The sequence below is a fragment of the Furipterus horrens genome, unplaced genomic scaffold (genome assembly GCF_987537825.1).
Source record: "Furipterus horrens unplaced genomic scaffold, mFurHor1.1.pri manual_scaffold_3, whole genome shotgun sequence".
Classification (NCBI taxonomy): domain Eukaryota; kingdom Metazoa; phylum Chordata; class Mammalia; order Chiroptera; family Furipteridae; genus Furipterus; species Furipterus horrens.
In genome coordinates, this window is record NW_028327173.1 from 175,828,612 (window position 1) to 175,849,563 (window position 20,952).

At 38.8% G+C, this 20,952-nt stretch overlaps 1 protein-coding gene across 1 annotated transcript; it reads right to left on the minus strand.

The window, feature by feature from the left end:
- Window positions 1-1,045: 1,045 nt before the first annotated feature.
- On the minus strand, window positions 1,046-20,682 carry TBPL2 (TATA-box binding protein like 2). The gene is made up of 7 exons (XM_090272054.1): window positions 20,629-20,682; window positions 17,543-18,000; window positions 16,851-16,938; window positions 14,706-14,797; window positions 11,276-11,443; window positions 7,824-7,918; window positions 1,046-1,136 (listed from the first exon to the last, which is right to left on the minus strand). Exons 1-7 carry the CDS (start codon window positions 20,680-20,682, stop codon window positions 1,060-1,062), a joined length of 1,032 nt encoding a protein of 343 aa, XP_090128180.1. The 3' UTR covers window positions 1,046-1,059.
- Between the last annotated feature and the right edge of the window lie 270 nt (window positions 20,683-20,952).

Here is a 20,952-nt window from a genome sequence, read left to right on the forward strand (position 1 = left end):
TATCTAGACCAGTGATTAGCAAAGATTATTTTGGTAAACTGTCACTTGATGACTGCCCTCAATTCTCTCGCTTGCAGGGGACTTCTCTCCCAAGTTCCATACCTGAGGATTCCTCACTGCCTGCCAGGCATCAAGCGATGCACGGCGGCCACCACCAGCTCCGCATCTTGGGAACAACTCTCCCTCCTCACAAATCTGTTTCCTCTTGGTGAAACATATAATCACTAGCACTTGGGGCCACAAGTCATGTTAGCCTCTTCCCTCCCCGCTAGCCTCCACATCTCCATCAAATGCTGATGATCCCACAAATGATTTAGGTTTTGAATCTAAACCCTTTGCTCCATCCCCTTAATCTTATCTGGTCTATTTTAATACAATTACATGGGGTTATAAAGGCACATTAAAAGCAATAATTCCCCATTCTGTTTTAAAATAGAGCTTACACTAAAACTGAATGGTTCCTGAAAGTTTTAATTTATTTTTAAGTGAGAGAAATAATTTTCTCTGATCATTTCAAACAAACAAAAAGATATTTGATTTTTCTTAAGGTTTCAGGCTTTCGTGTTTCATTTATACTCCGACAGGATCCTTCACAGTGCCTGTACCTAATAGCTAGGGACATCTATTCAATATTTTAAAAGACAAAAACTAGACACATTAATTTCTATCCTGCTAGATATTAGACAGTATCTATTTTATTGCAGTTATTTGAAATTTCTATATAGCACTATGCACTTTCAGAGGACACATTGTGCACATCTTTTAACAAGAGCAGAACATTAAATTTTAATGATGCTACAAAATCATTCTAGCAAGGCCCTAAATCTCTCACATTCTGAAATAAGTACTTGTTCAGTTTTTAAAATAACATATAAGTCATTTTGAATATGAAGTTTTCTTCATTTCTTAGGCATGGTTACTCATAGAATCATCCTTTAATAAGTAAAGTCAAAATATGCATGGAACATCTACAACTGAAGGTAGGAAAATCCAGCTGTTTCTGTGCTGAGCTTATGCACATACTCAAACCAACAAATTGTGAGATGTTGAATGATATATTCAGGCTTTTTTAAAACCCTTTAGAATAGGATAGATGTTTTCAAATGCTTCATAGATCTCAGAACGTTCTTTGGCACCTGTAAAGAAAATTCCAGTTTATATTATCTTTAATATAAGAACATTTCCAAATTTTTCTTAAGACTAAAATTTCATTGTCGCCCCGACTGGTGTGGCTCAGTTGGTTGGGCATCATCCCACAATGAGAAAGGTCTCTGGTTCAATTCCCAGTCAGGGGACATGCCTGGATTGCAGGTTCCATGAGAGGCAATCGATCAATATTTCTCTCCCTCTCTTCCTCCCTTCCCCTCTAAAAATAAATAAAATACTAAAAAAATAAAATTTCATTGTCATCTCCAATTTTATTACGATGACATCTCTTTAGGTATACCTGAAAAGAGACTCTTATTTGGTGATTACATCCATACTTCCACAAACACACACCCTAGAGCAGAGTTTTCTAGTACTTCCACTACATGGGTGTATCAGATCATCCTAAGCCACACACGGCTCAATATGAAATATGGAATGTTATTTCTAAGTGTGCCATGAATATAACCCCTGAACATGACTTTTGTAGGCATTTAGCTACGAGCAAAAGATATTTCCTTTGATCAATCCATCCCTAGTTAAAATTTGACTCCCTAATGTTGACAGACAAACTGTAGCTAAAGTTTTAAATGTCAGTGCATGGGAAGGGATTATTGGAGGGAAAAATTGTACTGGGTTGGCCAAAAAGCCCATTTAGTTTTTTTTCGTATGCTGGGTCTAGTAGTGCTAGTTGTAACTTCATTTAAAACAATTTTGTTGGAGTGTATCGTGTATCAGGATGCACTTAAAAAAACATCAAAATTGGTGAATTTTTGTGCAGCCATGTTAATATTGAAGATGGAAGAAAATAAGCAACATTTTTCAGTGTATTATGCTTTATTATTTCAATAAAGCTAAAAATGCAACTGAAACTCAAAAAGATTGTGCAGTGTATGGAGAAGGTGCTGTGACTGATTGAATATGTCAAAAGTGGTTTGCGAAGTTTCTTGGTACAATTGACATTTTAGCCAAATAATTCTTTGCTGTGGGGCTGTCTTATGCATTGGAAGATGTTTAGCAGCACCCCTGGCCTCTACCCACTGGAAGCCAATAGCGGTTGATAGCCAACATACTCAAAGTAACCAAATTAACAAAGTTATTGGTGAAAATAAGAAAAGTGTGTCTTTTATTTTACATAAAAAACTAAACGAATTTTTTGGCCAACCCAGTACCATTGTCACCCTTAAGCGTCTTCAATTTAAAGAGATTTTTAATTATAACAAACTGCTTTAGAAGTTAAAGGGATAAGAACATGAATTAGACATCATCCCCACCCTTGAGAGATACCAGTCAGTCCCTACTCATCTCTCACCACCACTACTTCCACCTTCAAAGCTATGCAGGCACAATGTGCTAAGGGTTACAGCCTGGTATTACTTAGGTATATGGAGCTGTCAGCTAATCAGGAAATTATTATCTGATATTATTGTGGGAAGGAGGCAAGGAGATTAATGAATATAAAAACTTAGCATGAAGAGGAATTGAGAGCTACAAAATTAAGAGAGGAGGAAAGCTCAGTAAGAGAGCAGAAATAACCTCTGAGAAGTGGCTCTATGGTTTAATTATAGGTCTAATCACAGGGAATTACCAAAAGGAGGATCACCAGATTTGAGAAGCAGGTAGAAAGGATTTAAAACCAGAAATAAGCTATAATTTAAAAAATGGCAAATGGCAAATGTTGGTAAGGATATGGAGAAATTGAGACCCTCATGTATTGCTGAGGAGAATGTAAAAATGGTTCAGCCACTATAGAAAACAGTTTTGCAGTTCCTCAAGAAAGTTAAAATGAAAATTACCACATGAACTGGCAATTCCACGCCTGGGTATATATCCCCCCAAATTAAAAGCATATACTAAACACACATAGATGCCTGTTGATTGCAGCACTACTCAAAACAACCAAGAAGGGAAACAACCTGAGTGTATAACAAATTGTGTATGTGGTGTGTGCATGTGTGTATATACAAATACACATATACATACATATATAAAACAGAATATTATTCAGCCATGAAAAGGAATTAAGTACTGATACAGGCTATAATGCAGATGAACGTAAAAACTAACTGAAAGAAGCCAGACACAAAAGATCACATATTGTATGATTCCATTTAAATGAAATAACCAGAATAGATAAATCCAGAGACAATGAAGACTGGTGATTACCAGGGGCGAGTGGGAGTAAGGAATGTGGAGAAACTGCTTGATGATATGGGATTTTACTTTGGAGTAATAGAAATGTTTTGGAATTAGAGGTGGTGGTTGGACAACACTGTGAATGTACTAAATGCCACTCAATTGTTCACTAAGATGGTTAATTTTATGTCATGTGAATTCTACTTCAATAAATTTAAAAAAATGTTTTTAAAGAATCAAAGATGAAATCTTTACGAGCTTAAATTACATTTGAGACATAAGGGGGAAAAGTAACTTATTCGTCGCCAAGGAGTTTACTGTCTGTGAGTCCAGCCTCAAAGAGGTGGGATAGGGAGGAGGAGTCATTATTGACATAGATAGCAGAAACTCTTTGGGGTAGGAGAAATGCCCTAAGTCTCAGCAGATTTTTGTTACAGCACTAAAATCTCAGTTTCTGAAGAGAATGATTTTGTAGAAGCCAAAGTGATTGAGGAAGAAATAAAAACACCAGTATATAAAACTTGCTGCCTCTGGTTTGATGGACATTTTTAGTTTCTGAATATTTGAATGAAATAACCTTCTACTAGCAGACAGTGAAGTATGTATAGCAAACACACTCCTACTCCCCACCCTACCCCCCACCACCAAAATACCAAAACTAAGGCCCTTTTTACATTTCATTGAGGAACAGAGTGTCTAGGTCCAGAATTTTTGATAATTATGCACTTCAGTTGTATCATAATGCTTAAAAGAAAAATAATCATATCTAAGAGCATTGCATTCGAGCCCAAAGACTGTAACATTCTGGTATCCCCTGGGGAGCAAAAACATCCATCACTCAAGAGGGACCAGGAATTGAGAGTGATCATTATTTTATATCACAGGAAAATTTTAGACACAAAGGGCTTTAGGAAGATTAGCTATCTAGTACAATTTTTTCACTTCATTTGTGGGGATACTGGGGCCGAAGAAGTTGAAGTTCCCTTGAATAATGAGTAGCAACTATGAAAGATGGCTGGATTCAAACTGGACTCTGGGCCTGCACAGTTCATCCTCTTGGCCACCACACCACTAAGAGGGTATCTATCATTTCTCAGCTGACATAGGTGTTTCATAGACATCTAAAGAGCTGAGGGACAGGGCAAGGACGTAAAGATGATGGGCTCTGGAACCAGGCTGCTTAAGTCCACTCCACCCCTACCCCTGTGCTGTAGCACATACAGCTGATTGAAATTATTGAGGGTACTTAACCTCTCCATGGTCCCCATGTTACAGGCGAGGAAACAAATTTTAAGTACAACCTCAGAAAGTTAACTAAAACCCACATAAAAGTCCTTAGAACAGTGCCTCCCGCATGAGTGCCCAACATATAACTCTATTATAATTACTTCTGATCTTAGAAGTCAAAAGTGACATGTTTGCTCTTTATTGTATAATATTCGGGAAGATCCTAGCCATACTGTGAGCCATTGACTGGCTTTTATTTTATAATATAAGCAGAAACGTGGACTTCAATTAATACATCTCATTCCCCTTGCCACAAAAGTGACGATCTATGTCTTGCAAGAATGAAGAAATTTAGCTCTACCTATTCTATGTGCTGAATGCATGAATACGTTTTAAGGCATTGAATGATCATCAGTATTGTGTTGACAGTCCTTTGCTTTGGTGACTTGTAACTTCTAACAAATGTGCACATGAAAATTCTTTTTCTTTTTAAGTTGGGCAAGGGAGAAAGCTGGTCTGAATTAAGGATACTTAAACTTGTTTCTGTGTACCTTTAATAGAAATTTAGCCCATACTTGGCAATTTGCTCTTTTAATAAGACTGATTCATGACACATAGCACATCTATGAAAGTATTCTTTTGAAGGTCTTGAAAAGTTTGTTTCATTAAGCAGGGCTTATATTGGCCTCCAATATCTATACTATTCAATTTATTTGGCAGGCTTTCCCCCTTTCCTTTAGGACATATAGAGGTAAACTTTGTCAGTCACCAGGAGATGTTAATTATTTAAGATTCTAAACTGGTGACATCTGAGAAATTGTAGTTTTGTTGTATTAAAAAATTAAAAATTTTGAATTCCAAATAGGCTTTCCCCACTTTGAAGACACATTCATTATTTCTTTCAGAAAAGCACACTATAAAACTGAACTGAGAATTATAAAAGAAGACTTAAAAATAGACATTCCAAAATGCTGGATGCTGAGTGATAGCTTTATCAATTTTTCTTGAATTAATTCAGGTAATGCAAAAAAAATTTCAGTTTTTTAGATGAGGCAAAATTTTATAAAATTCTGAAGTTTATTTGGAAGAATATTTAGGAGGAGGTAAGAAATATAATAAGAGGAGCAATGAGAGCAAGCTGGCTCTATCAGATATAGAGACCACTAGAATGAAAGCACGTTGACAGCACAGTAGGATAAATACAATAGGATTATCATAGTATAATTCTGGAGCAAAGGCAGAATTGGAGAACAGACCCATGTATAAAAATAAAGGTCAAAAGGAGTCATCACCAATTAATAAGGAGGGAAGAATATGTAGTGTTCAGATGGTTGGCTATTTAGGGATGGAGTGTGGAGATCAGTTTGGTTCATGCCTTATGAACTTGGCATCCATTTTGGCAGAGAAGAGTAAAATGTGTAAAAAGTTGAACAAAAATAGCAAACTTCAGTAGAATGGTATGGAAAAAGGAGTCTCAACTATTTCAGGAATTTAAAAAACTTATGTAAAAATAACTCAATTGGAAAAAGTTAGAAATATAACAAAGAGTAATTATTTTTAATATTATGATAAGCTCATACAAATCCTTAGTGGGGGAAACTAATAAAAACTAAGTGGACAAACTGAGTAAGTTATTTATAAAATATGAAATGATCTTTATTGGATATAGTTAAAGTGATCAATTTCTATTTCTGATTACAACTGAGGTTAAAGCAGTGACATAGTTTCCACTTGTAAAAAAGTTTTCTTTTTTACAGAAAACATTTTCTGTAAAAAAAAGTTTTGTTTTGTTTTTGAATGCTCCTGAGGGTTTTTAGAAGATATTTAGATACATTGCTGGTAGGAATATATAATACAGTATTCCCTCACTTATCGCGGGTATTACATTCTAGACAGCAATCCCCCCACCCCCGCGATAGGTGAAAATCCGCGAAGTAGGAACCTTACATTTATTTTAGTATTTATATATATATCAAGGCTTTATAAACCCTTCCCACACACTTATGAACTGTCCCAGTCCCTTATTAACCGTTCCCACACCCTTATTAACCTTTTCCACACTTTTATAAACACTACTTGTGTTCTTAAACATATTCTACACTCTTAAACCTACATAACTTTAACATACGTATACAATACTACAAAATCCTGCGATATAGCGAAAAATCCGCGATAAATAATTAAATATAATATTTTTTAAAATCCCGCGATACAGTGAGGCCATGATAAGTGAACCGTGATATAGAGAGGGACTACTGTATAGGAGAACTGTATTGTATATCTCTTCAAAAACAATTTGGTAATTTGTACAGAGAACCTTAAAAATGGTCATATCCTTAGATAAATTTCCATTTCTGAGCATCCAAAATAATAAAATAGTTCTTTACACATAAAAATAGCCAGCCCTCACTGGTGTGGCTCAGTGGATTGAGCACTGGTCTGTGAACTAAAGGCTCCCTGGTTCAATCCCCAGTCAGGGCACATGCCTGGGTTGTGGGCCAGGTCCCCAGTTGGGGGTGCACAGGAGGCAACTATACATTGATGTTTCCCTCTCTCTTTTTCTCCCCCCCTCCCCTCTCTCTAAAAATAAACAAATCCTTAAAAAAAAAATAGCCAAATGTTTGTGCCATTTATAAGGAGCAAACAAAGAAGGAACATTTAAACACCTGCCAATGGGAGAATACATTTGATGCACTAATATGTGAGAACAGAGGTCAGGAAAGGTAAGCCTGCTGGCTAAATCTAGTCTGCTCCCTGTTTTGGGATAGCCCATGAGCTAAGGATGAGTTTTATATTTTAAATGGCTGGGGGAAAATATTTTTAAAAGAAGAATATTATATGACACATGTAAATTATGTGAATTATGTTAAATTCACATTTCAGAGCCTTTCCTTTACATAATGCCTTTAGCCACTTTGGCACTAAAATGGTAGAGTTCCGTTGTGGTGACAGAGACTCGATGGCCTGCTAGCCTGAAATGTTTAGTATTTGGCCCTTTAGAGAAAAAAGTTTGCTGATCCCTCTGGGAGAACGTTGTGCAGCCTGAGTTTATAAGGAGTAGTTAAGTTACATATATTACAATGATTAATAAAAAGGCAGGATGTAAAGATGAGTATATATGTCAAAATGACAAAAACATGAAAAAGTTACATTGTTTTGGGTATTGGGACTGATGGGTGAAGTTATATTCCTTTCTGTTCTTCATTTTTTTTCAGGTATTCTATAATGCTGGACAAAGCTATTTAAAAGGAATAGCAAAACACACACAGAGCTACTGAATTTTACGGAAGTCAGGAGGTAATTTTAGAACTTACCTGTCAACACAACTTTTCCAGATACAAAGATAAGCAGCACAATTCGTGGTTTTACCATTCGATAAATAAGGCCAGGAAACAGTTCAGGTTCATAACTGTTACGGTATAAAAGGAAAAAGTCAAAAACAGCACTATTCAACTATTTTCCTATAATATTCAAGACCCAGTAAAAAGTAAAGCTGCACATTAAAGCAGATTTGAAAAGCTGTTTTGCCAAAAACCTTTTGGCCATCTTGATAAAAGTAGTCTTGAGTGTCCTAGGTAATTTCTTGTGCCAGTCACAAACAGAATTCCTTTTGAATCATGATTTTTTTTCAAGTGGAATTCACCCTAAGCTATTAGAAATTAAGGTGGTTTAAAGCATCAGATCTTGTTGGTTAAATGTTCACCATCTTTCAAAAAAAGTCTGTCAATAAAAAATTCATAAACACATTTTCTAAATTTTCCAAGCATTTTTTGTATGCATTTATAAATTGATAAAGTTATAATTTTTAGCAGAGAGAGCCTAAAAAAATCAACAAATAGAATCACTGTTATCTATCTTTGAACAGGTACTGTGTAAAGAAAGAAAACTAAACTATCCCAACTTTTAAAAATTCAGAATTTTTTTCCTATACATAGTAACTCAGTCTTATTTACCACTGAGTAAGTAAGCTGGCTGCTCCATGGAGCAAAGGATGATAGGGCTAAGAACTGCTTCTCCATACTCCACCTAAAGAAGAGGAGAGAGAACTTGAAAAGCTTGAGGAGCCCACAAAAAAGAAGTCAGGGAGAGGAAGCTGATAAAATAAAACTATTCTCCAAACAATGGCTAATGGAGAACAGGCATAAGAAAAAGAAGATATTTGAGAATTGGGAAACTAGAATACACATGAATCATTGCACTTAAGGAGTGAGTCCATATGACATGAAAAACTCCATTCCATTCTGCAAAGACCCAAACAACAGAAGATGTGAAACCTCTGATTGACGCCAGAAAGAGATATCCCAGAGGCTACCCTTCTGAGGTCCATGCAGGCTGCTGTGGGGGCCCTATGCCATCACTTAAACTGACTGCAGATGCTTGTAAAGACTTCTCCTCACTAACCACTTCCACACACCGGGAAGATAATGACACCAGCCGGAGCCTTGAAAAACCTCGTGGGAATTACGAGGTTTGAGTCAAGAAAGTGAGGCTGAGGGTACAGAAGGAATGTTTCCATTTGGTTTTCCAGCTGAATCTTAGGACTGGGAGAGGGAGAAGAGAAAACAAAAGTATGTCAATGATCGTGAACAGCATTCGGCTTTCAGAACCATGGTTTTAAGGTGCCAGCCAAATAATCTCCTGATTAAAGACTTCCTTTATTTTATATTTTTTTTCTGCCTTCATTTCAAAAGAAGGTTGAGATAGAAAAAAGAAAAAAAAAGGTTTTGGTTAGGGATGGAGAACAATTCCTGAGGGCTGAGAATAACAAATACCTGCCAATCTCTTAGGCAAACCTATAACCGAAGGATAGAAGCTGGATGGAAGCCCTGGCTGCTGTGGCTCAGTGGATTGAGCATCGGCCTGCACGCCAAGTATTGCTGGTTCGATTCCCAGTCAGGGCACATGACTAGGTTGCACGTCAGGTCCCCAGTTGGGGGCGCGAGTGAGAGGCAACCACACAGTGATGTTTCTCTCCCTCTCTTTCTCCTTTCCCCTCTCTAAAAACAAATAAATAAATACATTATTAAAAAAAAAAAAGAAGCTGGATGGAGAGCATTTGGGAGAGGCAAGAATCAGACCAGAATGAAAGCAAGCTTCCTCGCCAAATGACAATTCTAAAAAAATGGATGAGATCATAAACCCAGCTCAGAAGGAAGGCAGAACTGTGATAGGCTCACTCCAAGTGGCTAAACGCAGTGCACCTGGTGAATTCTCTTCTTGCACTTCAGGCCCTTTTATCTTTCAGTAGGTAGCAGTAGTGACAAGGGGTACTCCTACTCTAGATTTAAATCTGATCTGCAAGGTTGGTGAAAAAGAGATGAACGGAAACTTAGGAGGAATCACACACATCATTTGAGAGCCCTAATTGGCCAGTAAGGGGAATGCTAAGTCTAATTAGAATTCAGGCAGAGATCTTCCATATGTTCAGAAAAAGTTGGTTCAGAGAAAGACAAACTGGAGGCCCATGGTTGAGAACCTGGAAGATAAGATGGCTCATGTGTTTAGAAACTCTTAAAAATGAAGATTTTACTATGAATCTACAAATTACCACAAGATTGAAGAAAGAAAAAGATACCTAAAGAGGCAATATGTCTTGCATGGGGACTGTCCAGTGAACTCAGTAAGCATATGTTGAAAAAAATTGATGCAGAGAAAAGAAAGAGAGAATACAGTTAAGGGGAAAATAAACATTGCCTGAAGACTATTCTAAAAGCTAAATCTCAGAATGAACTAAAACTTTTAAAATGTTAGGAGAAAACAAAGCAGTTTTTTACTTCTATTCAGACCATGTCTCAAAAGAAAGTTAATAAATGGTAGAGAAAGCACAGCTTTATGATCCCCATCTTCTATCAAACAGAATGAGTGCTCAAAGGCAAAGAGAAGGAAAAGTGTTGCAGTGAAAGGACTTAAGTTCAAGCTATATCCAGGGCATTGGCTATTCTAAGCCAGTTAAGCACCCTGGCCCAAGAGTATATATGTCCCAAGGGGTGGTGAGATTCAGTGTTGATCAGTCAGCCTCCATCACTGTTCTCTCAGCATCTGAGCTGGACGGAAGAAGCTCCAAAGCAGCTAAAGGAGGGAGGGATAGGTGGCAGCGGTGGAGGAGGAGGAAGAGCAGCAGCATTTGCTGTTGAGATGGAAAGTTACATTTAAAGAAGCCAGGCAGACTGGAGACACTCCCCTAGGAATATGAATATATCACTAAAGAAGAAACTCTGCTGGACTACAGCTATCCATATACAAAGAAAACCCTCAAACAACCCAACAGGATGAAAACAAAATGGGATTTGCCTTCTCATCAATCCTTTCTCCCTTCACCAGCTGTCAGCCCCTCCGACCTGCCTACCCCATCTCACACCCTTTGTCTTCCCTTCACTGCCATCACCCCCAAGTTAGAGGTACTATTTTAGAAACCTATGTATCAAGGGGTCTCATGGTGTGGGCCACTGTCCAGCAGCACTGGCATCAACTGTGAGCTTGTTAGAACTGCAAATCGAAGCAAAATCTCTGGTACTACAACCCAGACAGAAAGGTGTTTAAGTAAGCCATCTAAATGATTACTATTCAATTTAACTTAAGAACCATTATTCCAAAAGATTGGACCTATAAGGTAACCAGTGAGGACTTAGGCATAGCATCTTAGCCCTTTCACGTATTGTGCCTTTACCAAAAATATGCTTCCTTTAAAAGATACCTTGTAAAAGCAGCCCATAATTCAACTTGAAGATGCTGGTGAACACAAAGTTAAGTTATAGAACGATCATACCTACTGAACTGCTGATGGGTTAGCACCAAACCTTCCAGCCTGATGGGAAATCTCACATCACAGCTTCCAACCATGTTCTGAATTTTAAAATCGAGGAATCTGGCAGGGAACCCAAGCTTCTGCACCACACGGGCATATTTTCTCGCTGCAAGTCGAGACTGCTCTTCGCTGGGGAGGGGCAGATGTGTTTAGAGAGGACTAATCATCACATCCTCCATATGACTCGGGCTATATTCACATGCTCCTCTGATTGTATTTCTACCATTGGTACCATGTCTATCTTTCAGTGTATGAGTACACTGTGAACCTGTAGACTTGCAGGATGAGGACCCATGTCCTCAACTCTTGTCCCTTGCACCTAATAAAAGGGTATGGTGCCACGTACCATTGTTGAACTGGATCATAAACAGATTTTTGTCTTAATTTGTCACTTATCACATGTAAGGTACTTTTTTCTTTTACTAGTTTTAAGTGCTTTTAGATAAACTCTTCCACTGGTTCTCAAAGTGTGTCCTCAGATCAGCAGCAGTACCACCAGCTGAGAACTTGTTAGGAATACAGAGTCCCAGGTCCCTCCTCAGACATGCAGACACACTGTGGTTAGGGCCCAGTAATCTGTTTTAACAAGCCCTCCAGTGACTGTGATGCTCACTACAGTTTTAGAACCATGCATCTGCTCTAAAAGTGGGTGCCATTTAGATGGAAACAATGGCAACAAAAGTAAGGACACGTGCATATAAAAAATACCCACATGAGGAAGATATGTGCTGACTGAATGGCACAGACATGATGCATGATGTCAGGACTTGGGTCTATATGGGGGAAATTATATATTAAGAAAAACATGAAAATACCTCAAAATCTGCCCAATTTTGCTCAGGGTTTCTCACACAATTGTCCATCTTTGTGGCTCTGTTCTAAGTGTTTGTCCTACTCCAACCCATGTCAGAAAATGTGAAATCCTGAGATCTGAGGTTTCAGTTTTTATTAGGTACTTTTCAGTGGTCACTACCCAAACAAAACATTGAGTAGCAGGGGTTCCCAAATAGGGGCCACACCTGGTGGGTGTATCGTGTAAACTCTACCCTCTCTTATGGGTTGGCCCCATCTTTAAGCTGAAAATCAGAAGCACCTGAAAGGGAAGCCAGATTCAATGTGTTGGTGGACCAAAGGAAGTGTTCGATTCTCTTTCCTATCTGGATCCTTCACACACTTCACACTAATTCTCCTCACCCATCTCTAACTCCTGAAATGTCCCTAGCAAGGCCATGTCCCCAAGTTAGTGGTGAAACTAAATGTTTCCATTTTGAAAACTACATTTCACCTAATTGATCCATTACACTTCCCATATGCTTATAAGATCAAATTTCAAGAGTTTGCATAGTCCTGTAGTTTCTTGGGATATTAGTTGTCAATATGACATAGAAATTTTGCTCAAAAAACTAACAAAGACTACATACATGTTACTGTATAAACATTAGGATATAGATTAAGAACCTTGAACTGTCACAACCAGTGGTGAAAACCACTGATAAATTCAACCCTTCTGCACTTCTCCTATGCAAACACAGGTATCCCTCACTATGCAAACTCTGGTTATTACAACTAAAGAGAATAGGTCTGGTAAATTTGTGGAGATAGTTCTGATATCTCTTATACTAACCAAATGTTCACAACTCTGTCCAAACCTCAAGAACCAGATAGATTTGGGTAACAATATTTCTTTATCTGAATTCACTATCCAAGTTTGCCCTCTCAGATGTTAGGAACCAAATAAATTCAGGTAGGAAAAGATACTCATGAATGTGAGCATATTTTAAAGTGCAAGTTGGGTAATAAACCTACAGTTTAGTTGCCTGCTCTCCCCTCCCCAAACTTAAGCTGATGTGACCATCCTTCCAACTCAATATACATGCGTGCATTTAATGGCTAAATACAATTTTGTCTTGTGATCTAATCAAACCTCTATAACTACATGTTTAATTTGTTTCTCCCCTGTTTTAAACAATGCTGAAATGAACATTCTTGCAGAGTCAACAGATCAACAGAAGAAAAAGCCCAGAAACTTACTCAAACACATGTAAAAAAGTTGACTTGTAAAAACAGCTATGGGTGAGGGGAATGGAGTAAGAATGGGTCTTCAATAAATGTATTGGGGCACTGACTGACCATTCAAAAAAAATTATTTAACAATGGAATAAAATTCTAGATCTTCTCTGCCCAATATGGTAGGCACTGGCTACACATGACTATTTAAATTTAAATTGATTAAAATTGGGTTAAAAATTCAGTTCCTCTATTTTGTTAATTACCTAGTGCTCGATATGCACCTGTGACTAGGGACTACCACACTGGACAGAACAGATACAGAACATCTCCATCACCTAGAGAAAGCTCTAGAGGAATCAGAACATCAACTTCCCATCCTCAGTACAAAGCAGGACCTGAAAAAGGCCAGAAAATCATATGGAGGTCGATATTTATATAGTGTTGTGCATGGGGAATCCCTTCCTAAGCATGAAGTCAAACACTGAAGCTGAAAGAAAAAAATTGGATAGACTGAGTGACTCTACGCAAAAAAATTTTAATTATGTTTAAAAAAAAACCCACATTATAAAACATCATTAATATTAATCTGGGGAAAATATTTATAGTATAAAATGGTGAAAATATTTAAATATCTTCATAGAATGTTGGGCAAAAGACACAATAGGCAGTTTATATGCTTATGAAAAATTAGCCTCTCTAGTAAATCAAAGAAATGAAATTAAAGCAACATAGCTTTTGCCAATCAATTTGGACAATATAAAACATATTAACACCCCGTGTTCATTGGCGAAATGAACACTCAGCACATCTCTAGAATGAGGGGGAATTGGCACAGCCTCTCAGGAGGACACTTTGCTGCTACTCATCTTTAGTCCTCAGGAGAAAGAGCTGCTCTCCTCTGCAGTTTCATGGTGAAAGGCTCTGCATCAGCACAGCACGAGGCTTCCTCAGCATGAGATCCAGGGCCTTTTAAGGGATGCCTCCTGGGCTAATGCTCAAGCTAATGGTCAGGACATGTCTCATTGCCCTCCTTTAAAAAGTTCTATCCATTTATCAGCAATGTGGGAAACACAAGTACCACACCCCCAGATGTTTCACAGGCTTCGTCACCATGGTAGCTTATTTTCTTTTTAATGCAACTTAAAAACAAGTTGTAACAGCCTAGTGAAGCCCCCTCAGTTTAACAGAGGGCACTGTAAAGTGTGTTATAAGTTGGTATTATGGGGCTGAATGTTTTTAACCCAAAATCTGGCATTTCATGAACTTAACTCCTCAGCCAAGTATTTTGCCTCTCTCTGTGTTTTAGAACATTAATGCTATCCTTCCTGGTTTTGCATACTGAATTCTTTGTCTGGTAGTGGTGGGAGGTCATTCCTCATACCTTTTGGCTCCTGTGCAGACCATTTTCCCCGAGCTAAATATGAGGGCTGTCGTCCTGGGCTCTCGGATCCTCATTATGACAGCAGCAAACCTCTATACACAGAAGCCAAAAGGACAATTAGCCGCTGTTAGAGTTAACAGTACCCTTGTTGAGAAGCTGAGCTGGACATGAAAACAGTCTTGAATAAACTGAGATTGGATGGAAACACCAAATAATGTCCAGATTTATTCTGCCTACATTAAGATTGAATAACAAAAAGGGTCATGATTCTAAAACGTACTTAGAAAAAAACAGGTAAGAATAACTAGAGTAAAGTTAAAATCTAAGTGCCTGCCATGTCTCATGCCCTTTTCTAAGAGCTTTACAGGTTTTCTCTTATTTGTCCTCATAACAGGATTCAGGTAAGTCTGTTATTATCCCCATTTAGTGCACAGGGAAACTCAGTGGTTATTTAACTTCCAACATTACACAGGCAATGTTCAAGGTGACATTGAAAAGCACTACTAATCTGACTCTGCTTTTTACTTCTAAAGACTTCCTTTTTCTTTCAAATAATCTTTGAAAAAAATGAAAGGAATGTTACACACTTTCCAGACTCTAGAATGTACTAAAAAACAGCCAAACATAAAAGAATATATAAATATATTGCTACGGATGCTGAAAATGAATGACAAAAAGTTGATTTGTCAAGTTCTTGTCTGCCATACTGGTGCTCCAAGTGTGGTTCGCGGACCAACAGCACAGGCAAGCCCTCCAGGTGGTGCTGCTGCTGGGAGGGCGGAGGACCACTGGCCTGCCATACTGACATGTCAACTAATGACCTGCTCTTCCTACTGGTCCTACATAGACACTTCCTCCCCACCCCGCGTAAAGTTGGGAAGGGAGCTGGCCTGGGTCCTATGCAAGACTCCAAGTTCTATGGGTCAGAGCTACTCTACAGGACCATGGTGGGGCTGGCAAGTTCAGATTTAAAGTGTCAGCAGATAGTAAGAGAACCCTGACCTGAGTCAGAACTACAGAGTTGATCAAGTCCTATTAATGATTTTCAGGTGTTTACTAAAAAGATAGCACTCTCACCCAGTACTCATTTTCTTACATTCTTAGGGTAGTTTAAGTGCCAAGACAATTTCTTTGGTTGTCAAGTCCAAGTTTGGACAGGTCTTATACCCCAAAATAAAATGGGGGAGAGCTAAGGATGGTAGACAATAAAATATGCTTAAAATGCTGACTGCTCAGTAGTGCGGGCAATTATTGCAGCAGCTTTAAGAAGAATCTCATCGCGTTTCCATCCTTGTCATAGTCGGCTATATGAAATATAAAAAGGAAAGCTATATTGCATTTGGGTAACATTTGGATTCAGATGTCGGCAACGACATTATCACAATACAAAAGCAAATAATTTATAAAGAATTGATGCTGGCGAAGTCCTCTGGGTTCCTACTAACATGGTCTTTTTCATCTAACCCCATAAATCTTCCACCACCCAAGACAGTGAATTTTTTCCCAGTAGGGACAAGCTCTTATTCATCCTCATACTAAGTACAGAGCCTGCCAAATCATTACATGTCGACCGAATTAACAAATCCATTTCCTAGGTAAATAGGCTATTGAAAATGGGATGCCTGGCCTTAGCAAGACATAAGAAAGAATACCTCTTATTAAACTTTGAGGGGGAAAAAACTTCTCGAATCTTACATTAGTAAGTAGAAGCTTGAACTTTACACTTGAAATAATTTAGCTTTCTCAAAGAAGAGAAATTGTAACTGGAAAAATACAGAAGTGACGGCTAAGTGGGACAACATTTAGAAAGTTATTTCCAGAATATGATAGCATTTTAAGAAAGTTAGCACCCCATAATCATGCTGAAAATAGTCAAACTGAAAAAAGTTTTTGAATGAAAAGAGAAAGGTCTTAACTTTCAGGAACTGCTCAATTACTGCTTTATTCAGCATAGAGAATGAGATTTTTTTTTTTTAGAACTTCAAAACAGAGAATGAGGCAATTAATCTTTTGCATTGCCAAGAGCTTTTCGCTCATAAATTTGTCCTTAAAAAAAAAAAAGGAATAAATCAATACCTTGATCATATGAAGGAAAGTAAATCTAAATGGAAGCTAATTGTTGAAAAGAATACTGAGAAATCTTACCTTTGGGTTATATTCTGCATTTTTTGCCTGTAAAGCTATTTTCTTCAGATCCAATTTACAGGCCAGGTTTGCAGTAGAAACTATATTCCTAAAGAAATAAGTCAACTTAGAAAATTACATCAGATATAAAAAAATTAAAACTAACTTTTTCATTTCACAGGTTGTATATTAGTGACTTTGTAGAGGGAAAATTATTCTAACTCTGAAATACATAGTGACATGGTCCCTAGTAAAATGTAAAAATTCCAAAGTGATAACATAAAATGGCTGTTCCTAAAATTATATGACTAGTTGACTAAAATTAAGTTCTAAATCTTTTTCAAAACTATGCCTCAAAAATACAATTCCAAATCAATTTGCAAATTGAATTCAATTTTACATCTTTATATTCTTGTGTTTAATCAACCCCAACTACAATGTTCAGCAACTGCAGTGTCTTGGTATAAATACAATCTTTCAAAAATGTATATAGTCTTGAATTAGTGCTTCATTTTGTAGAAAACACAACTTTCTAAAACCACAATCTAGTAAGAACTGATAAAACAAAGAACTGATAAAACAAAGAATAATACAATCTGAAATTCTCTTCCCCACACTATTATCCTGAAATTAGTTGTTATCACATTCAGAAATATAAAATGTGTACCCAGAAGCATCGCCCATCTAAAAAAAAACCCCAACAAACTACTTACTGTAGTTGAGGCACAATTTCAGAACATTCTGAAACAGGGGTCATTGGTGTCATAGGAGTTATGGACGCCAGAGGCAAGGAGTTTGGTTTCTCAGGAGAGGGCTGAACGGGGTCAGAGTCACCAGGGTGCAGAAGTGAGTGGGAACTGGATGAACAGCTGCTGTTGAAGCCCAGGCCAGCCTTCTGTTTGCTAGATAGTGGCAGCCTACTTTGCTGACTTTGAGTTTTGCAATTTTCTTCAATTTCATGCTTGCTTCTAATGATGGTCTGGTCTTTATTTTCTTGGGTAAGTTCATCTGGTAGGAAGCTAAGATCCACAGATGAAAAACCACCATTTGTTTCTTTAACTTCTTCAAGACGTGAATTAAACGCAGCCTCTGGGTTGGAGGAATTAGATACGTAGACATCATAAGGTGCAACTGGGCTGAACAGGGGCAACCCAGGTGGGGTGAGGTCATCCTAAGCCGTTCCCAAAACAGACAGACAAAAGACAACAAACAGAACAGCATGTCACACCAATGAAATACTACCATGGCCAGCAGGCCACGTGTTCAGGATGAGAGGCAGTTCAACACAGCTGATATTTATGCTCTGTCTCCACAAAGTAGTTCTATTACAGTGTTACAGCACACTTAATAGAAGCAGAAAAGTAAATCTTAACATTCAGAAAAAATTTTCATAAACTACTTGTCCTACTTTAGTTAGATCTGTAGTAAGTTGCCAGTCTAAATCCAATTTTGTAATAAAGGCAACCAGTCAACCATGCTCTAAATTATGTATAGTTTGAAGAGAATATACTCTATTCCTTAAATTAATTCTAACTTTAGTTGACTTAAAGAGTTTTTAAAGTTTTACATCCATTCTTTAAATAGAAGAACAATAAATGAAGGAAGTTTTAAGATGCAGCTTGAATGCTAATCAAGACTCCACTGAGGACTCACTGTCATTCCTTCTAGTCAAAGGACAGATAAGAAAAGGTTCTAGTCACCTGAATTTGCAATAGGAAAAGTTATTGAACTTTAAACGGCAAGAATAGTTTAAATCAATGTATTTTCAGTCCAAGAAAGGCTGCTCAACTTCCATTAGTATCAACTTAGGGAATGAGGTCTGATACTGAGGGAAGCAGCTAATGTAAAATTCATGGAGTTTTTATGAAAAAAACATTGATTACCTTGATACATGTATTACCACCTGCTTTGCCCAAGTTGCAGGTTGAGGTTAGAGATTTTGAGCACAGCTTTCAGGATAACCTCAACCCTTAGATTTTACTTCTGACAACTGAATGTCATAAATGCCTCTTTATCTCTTTGCATCTTCTCGTGACAAAGCTAACTCAGCTAAAATAAAATGTCTGGCCAGATCCTGCTGAATTGCCTTGGTACTACAAGCCCAGCAGATGGCAGGGGTGACCAACTGATCAAATAAAACACTTACAAGCATGTAGTCATTCTCTTGAAATATGATTCTTAACCTTATTTCCTTTTGAATTGTGTAATTAGCCCCCATCCCCACCCCACAGATTGGCCTTAGGCAACGTAAGGTGGGGTCTGGGGACGTGGAACTTATTCCTTTCTATTGTTTCCTTCATCTCTTCTGTCCTGGCTGGAAAGGATCTCATTAGCCAATTTACACTAAAACACCAATATCTGCAACAGTCAGTATCTCCCCTCCTTTTTACCACTGGGGCATTTTTTGTGGGGGCGCAAAACTCTCACCCAAGCAAGGAATTTAAAATGATGATGGAAGGAGACTTGACTTGCGGTGGTGAACACACAATACGATATATACACGATGTGTTGTAGAATCATGCACCTGAAACCTATATGTTATTAACCAATGTCATGCCAATAAATTCAATAGAAAATAAAAGTAAATTTTTATTAATAAAAAAATAAACAAGAAATTTAAGGCAACACGATATTAAAGGGAGATGGTGTATGGCAATGGAACCTTGAGTTTATTTGTAGGAATACACCTCAGAGGATTTGCCCTGGCTGGTTTAGCTCAGTGGATTGAGCGTCGGCCTGCGAGCTAAGTGTCGCTGGTTCGATCTTCCAGTCAGGGTACATCAGAGAAGGAAAACTCTGACTCCAAAAAACCTCCGCTGCCTTGCGGCATACCTCTTCAGGGGAAAGGCTAAGGGAGTAAACCCCGACAGAAAATCCGGAGCCGGAGTCCCTAAGGCGGTTTGACGTTGTAGTCAACACCGGCAACTCCTGCGGCGCACCTGAACCCAAGCTGTATCGACTGCGTCTTTCCCTTGGACCCTTCAGCTGCGAAGAGAGGGGGGGTCTGCTGCATGGGCAACAGCAGACCCTCCATATTACCCTGCCCAGGCTCTGTAGCTTCAGCGTCATCGCAAGATGTCGATTCAACACGGGAGGAGACAGATACCATGTCACTCCCGAGTCGGACTGCACAGCCATTCTTGGCGGTGCAGATAGACTCTGGAGAAGCTACACCATCGTCTCTCGAGACGGACGGCTGCCGACGGACACCTCAGAGGATGTACTGATAGCGTATTCACTGCATCCTTGACCTTATATCTGAAGAAACTTTGTTAAATGGTTTTTGCAGAACCATAATTCACTCATCTTTCCCAGAACCTTTCCTGCCCGGGCTCTCCTTTGCTATGTTAAAGGCTATGGGATGTCAGTATTTCTACCTCAGCCCTATCATTGTCTATTTAAAAATCCTCCCTTCCCCTCACATAAGTTGCTCTCTTGCTTTTCTTCTTTTGAAGACTCCCTCCTTTCTTATCTACAAAACTTGATTCTGAAGGTTTTAAAAATTAAGCAAAACGACACTGAAGAATCACTAACTGAAAGCTACAGGTGCCTCCAATTCACATTTGGGCTTCACCTTAGACCAGGTTGGAGGTCTGGTTAGCAACCTTAGGCAAGTAATTTCACCTCTCGAAGCTTCTATTTTTCAACTGAAAGAGCTAATGAAGTCCACATCTTAGAATCGCTAGGAACTTTATGGGATAAAGAAGGCAAATCCCTTACAGCACAGGACTCGGCGCTCAAGCAATAGGGCGGGACGCGGACCTCCACTCTGGGACAGTGCGGCAGCCTCCAGGCTCACCTGGGCGGCGCACTGGTCCAGGTAGAGCTCCAGGTACGTCTCTTCGTCCGCCATGCGCGGAGGTCCCACTCTTGGGGCGTGGGAAAAGATGTGCGGAAGCGCCCGGGGCCGGTCGAGCTACAGCGGAGTCCGACAAGGCGCGCGGGGCGGACAGACCATTTATTAGCCCGGCGGCCGCACGCGGCGAGGCGGGGCACGGGTCTGGGGGCCGAAGCGTGGGTGGGGCCGGGCCTCAGCGCCAGCCCGGTCTACTCTCCTGCAGAAGGCGCTAGTAGATTAATGATGACCCTGGGAGGGGGATGCAGAACAAGCACTCAGCTCACG

Bases quoted from the DNA above. Each gene is read 5' to 3' on its own strand.
- TBPL2 (XM_090272054.1), bottom strand. From the start codon at position 20,682: ATGGCGGACGAAGAGACGTACCTGGAGCTCTACCTGGACCAGTGCGCC. The intron at 14,798-16,850 runs GTAAGATTTCTC...TTCTGTGTATAG, and splicing joins ATGCAGAATATAACCCAAAG to AGGTTTGCTGCTGTCATAAT. The intron at 11,444-14,705 runs GTATGAGGAATG...GCCCCTCCCCAG, and splicing joins GTCTGCACAGGAGCCAAAAG to CGAAGAGCAGTCTCGACTTG.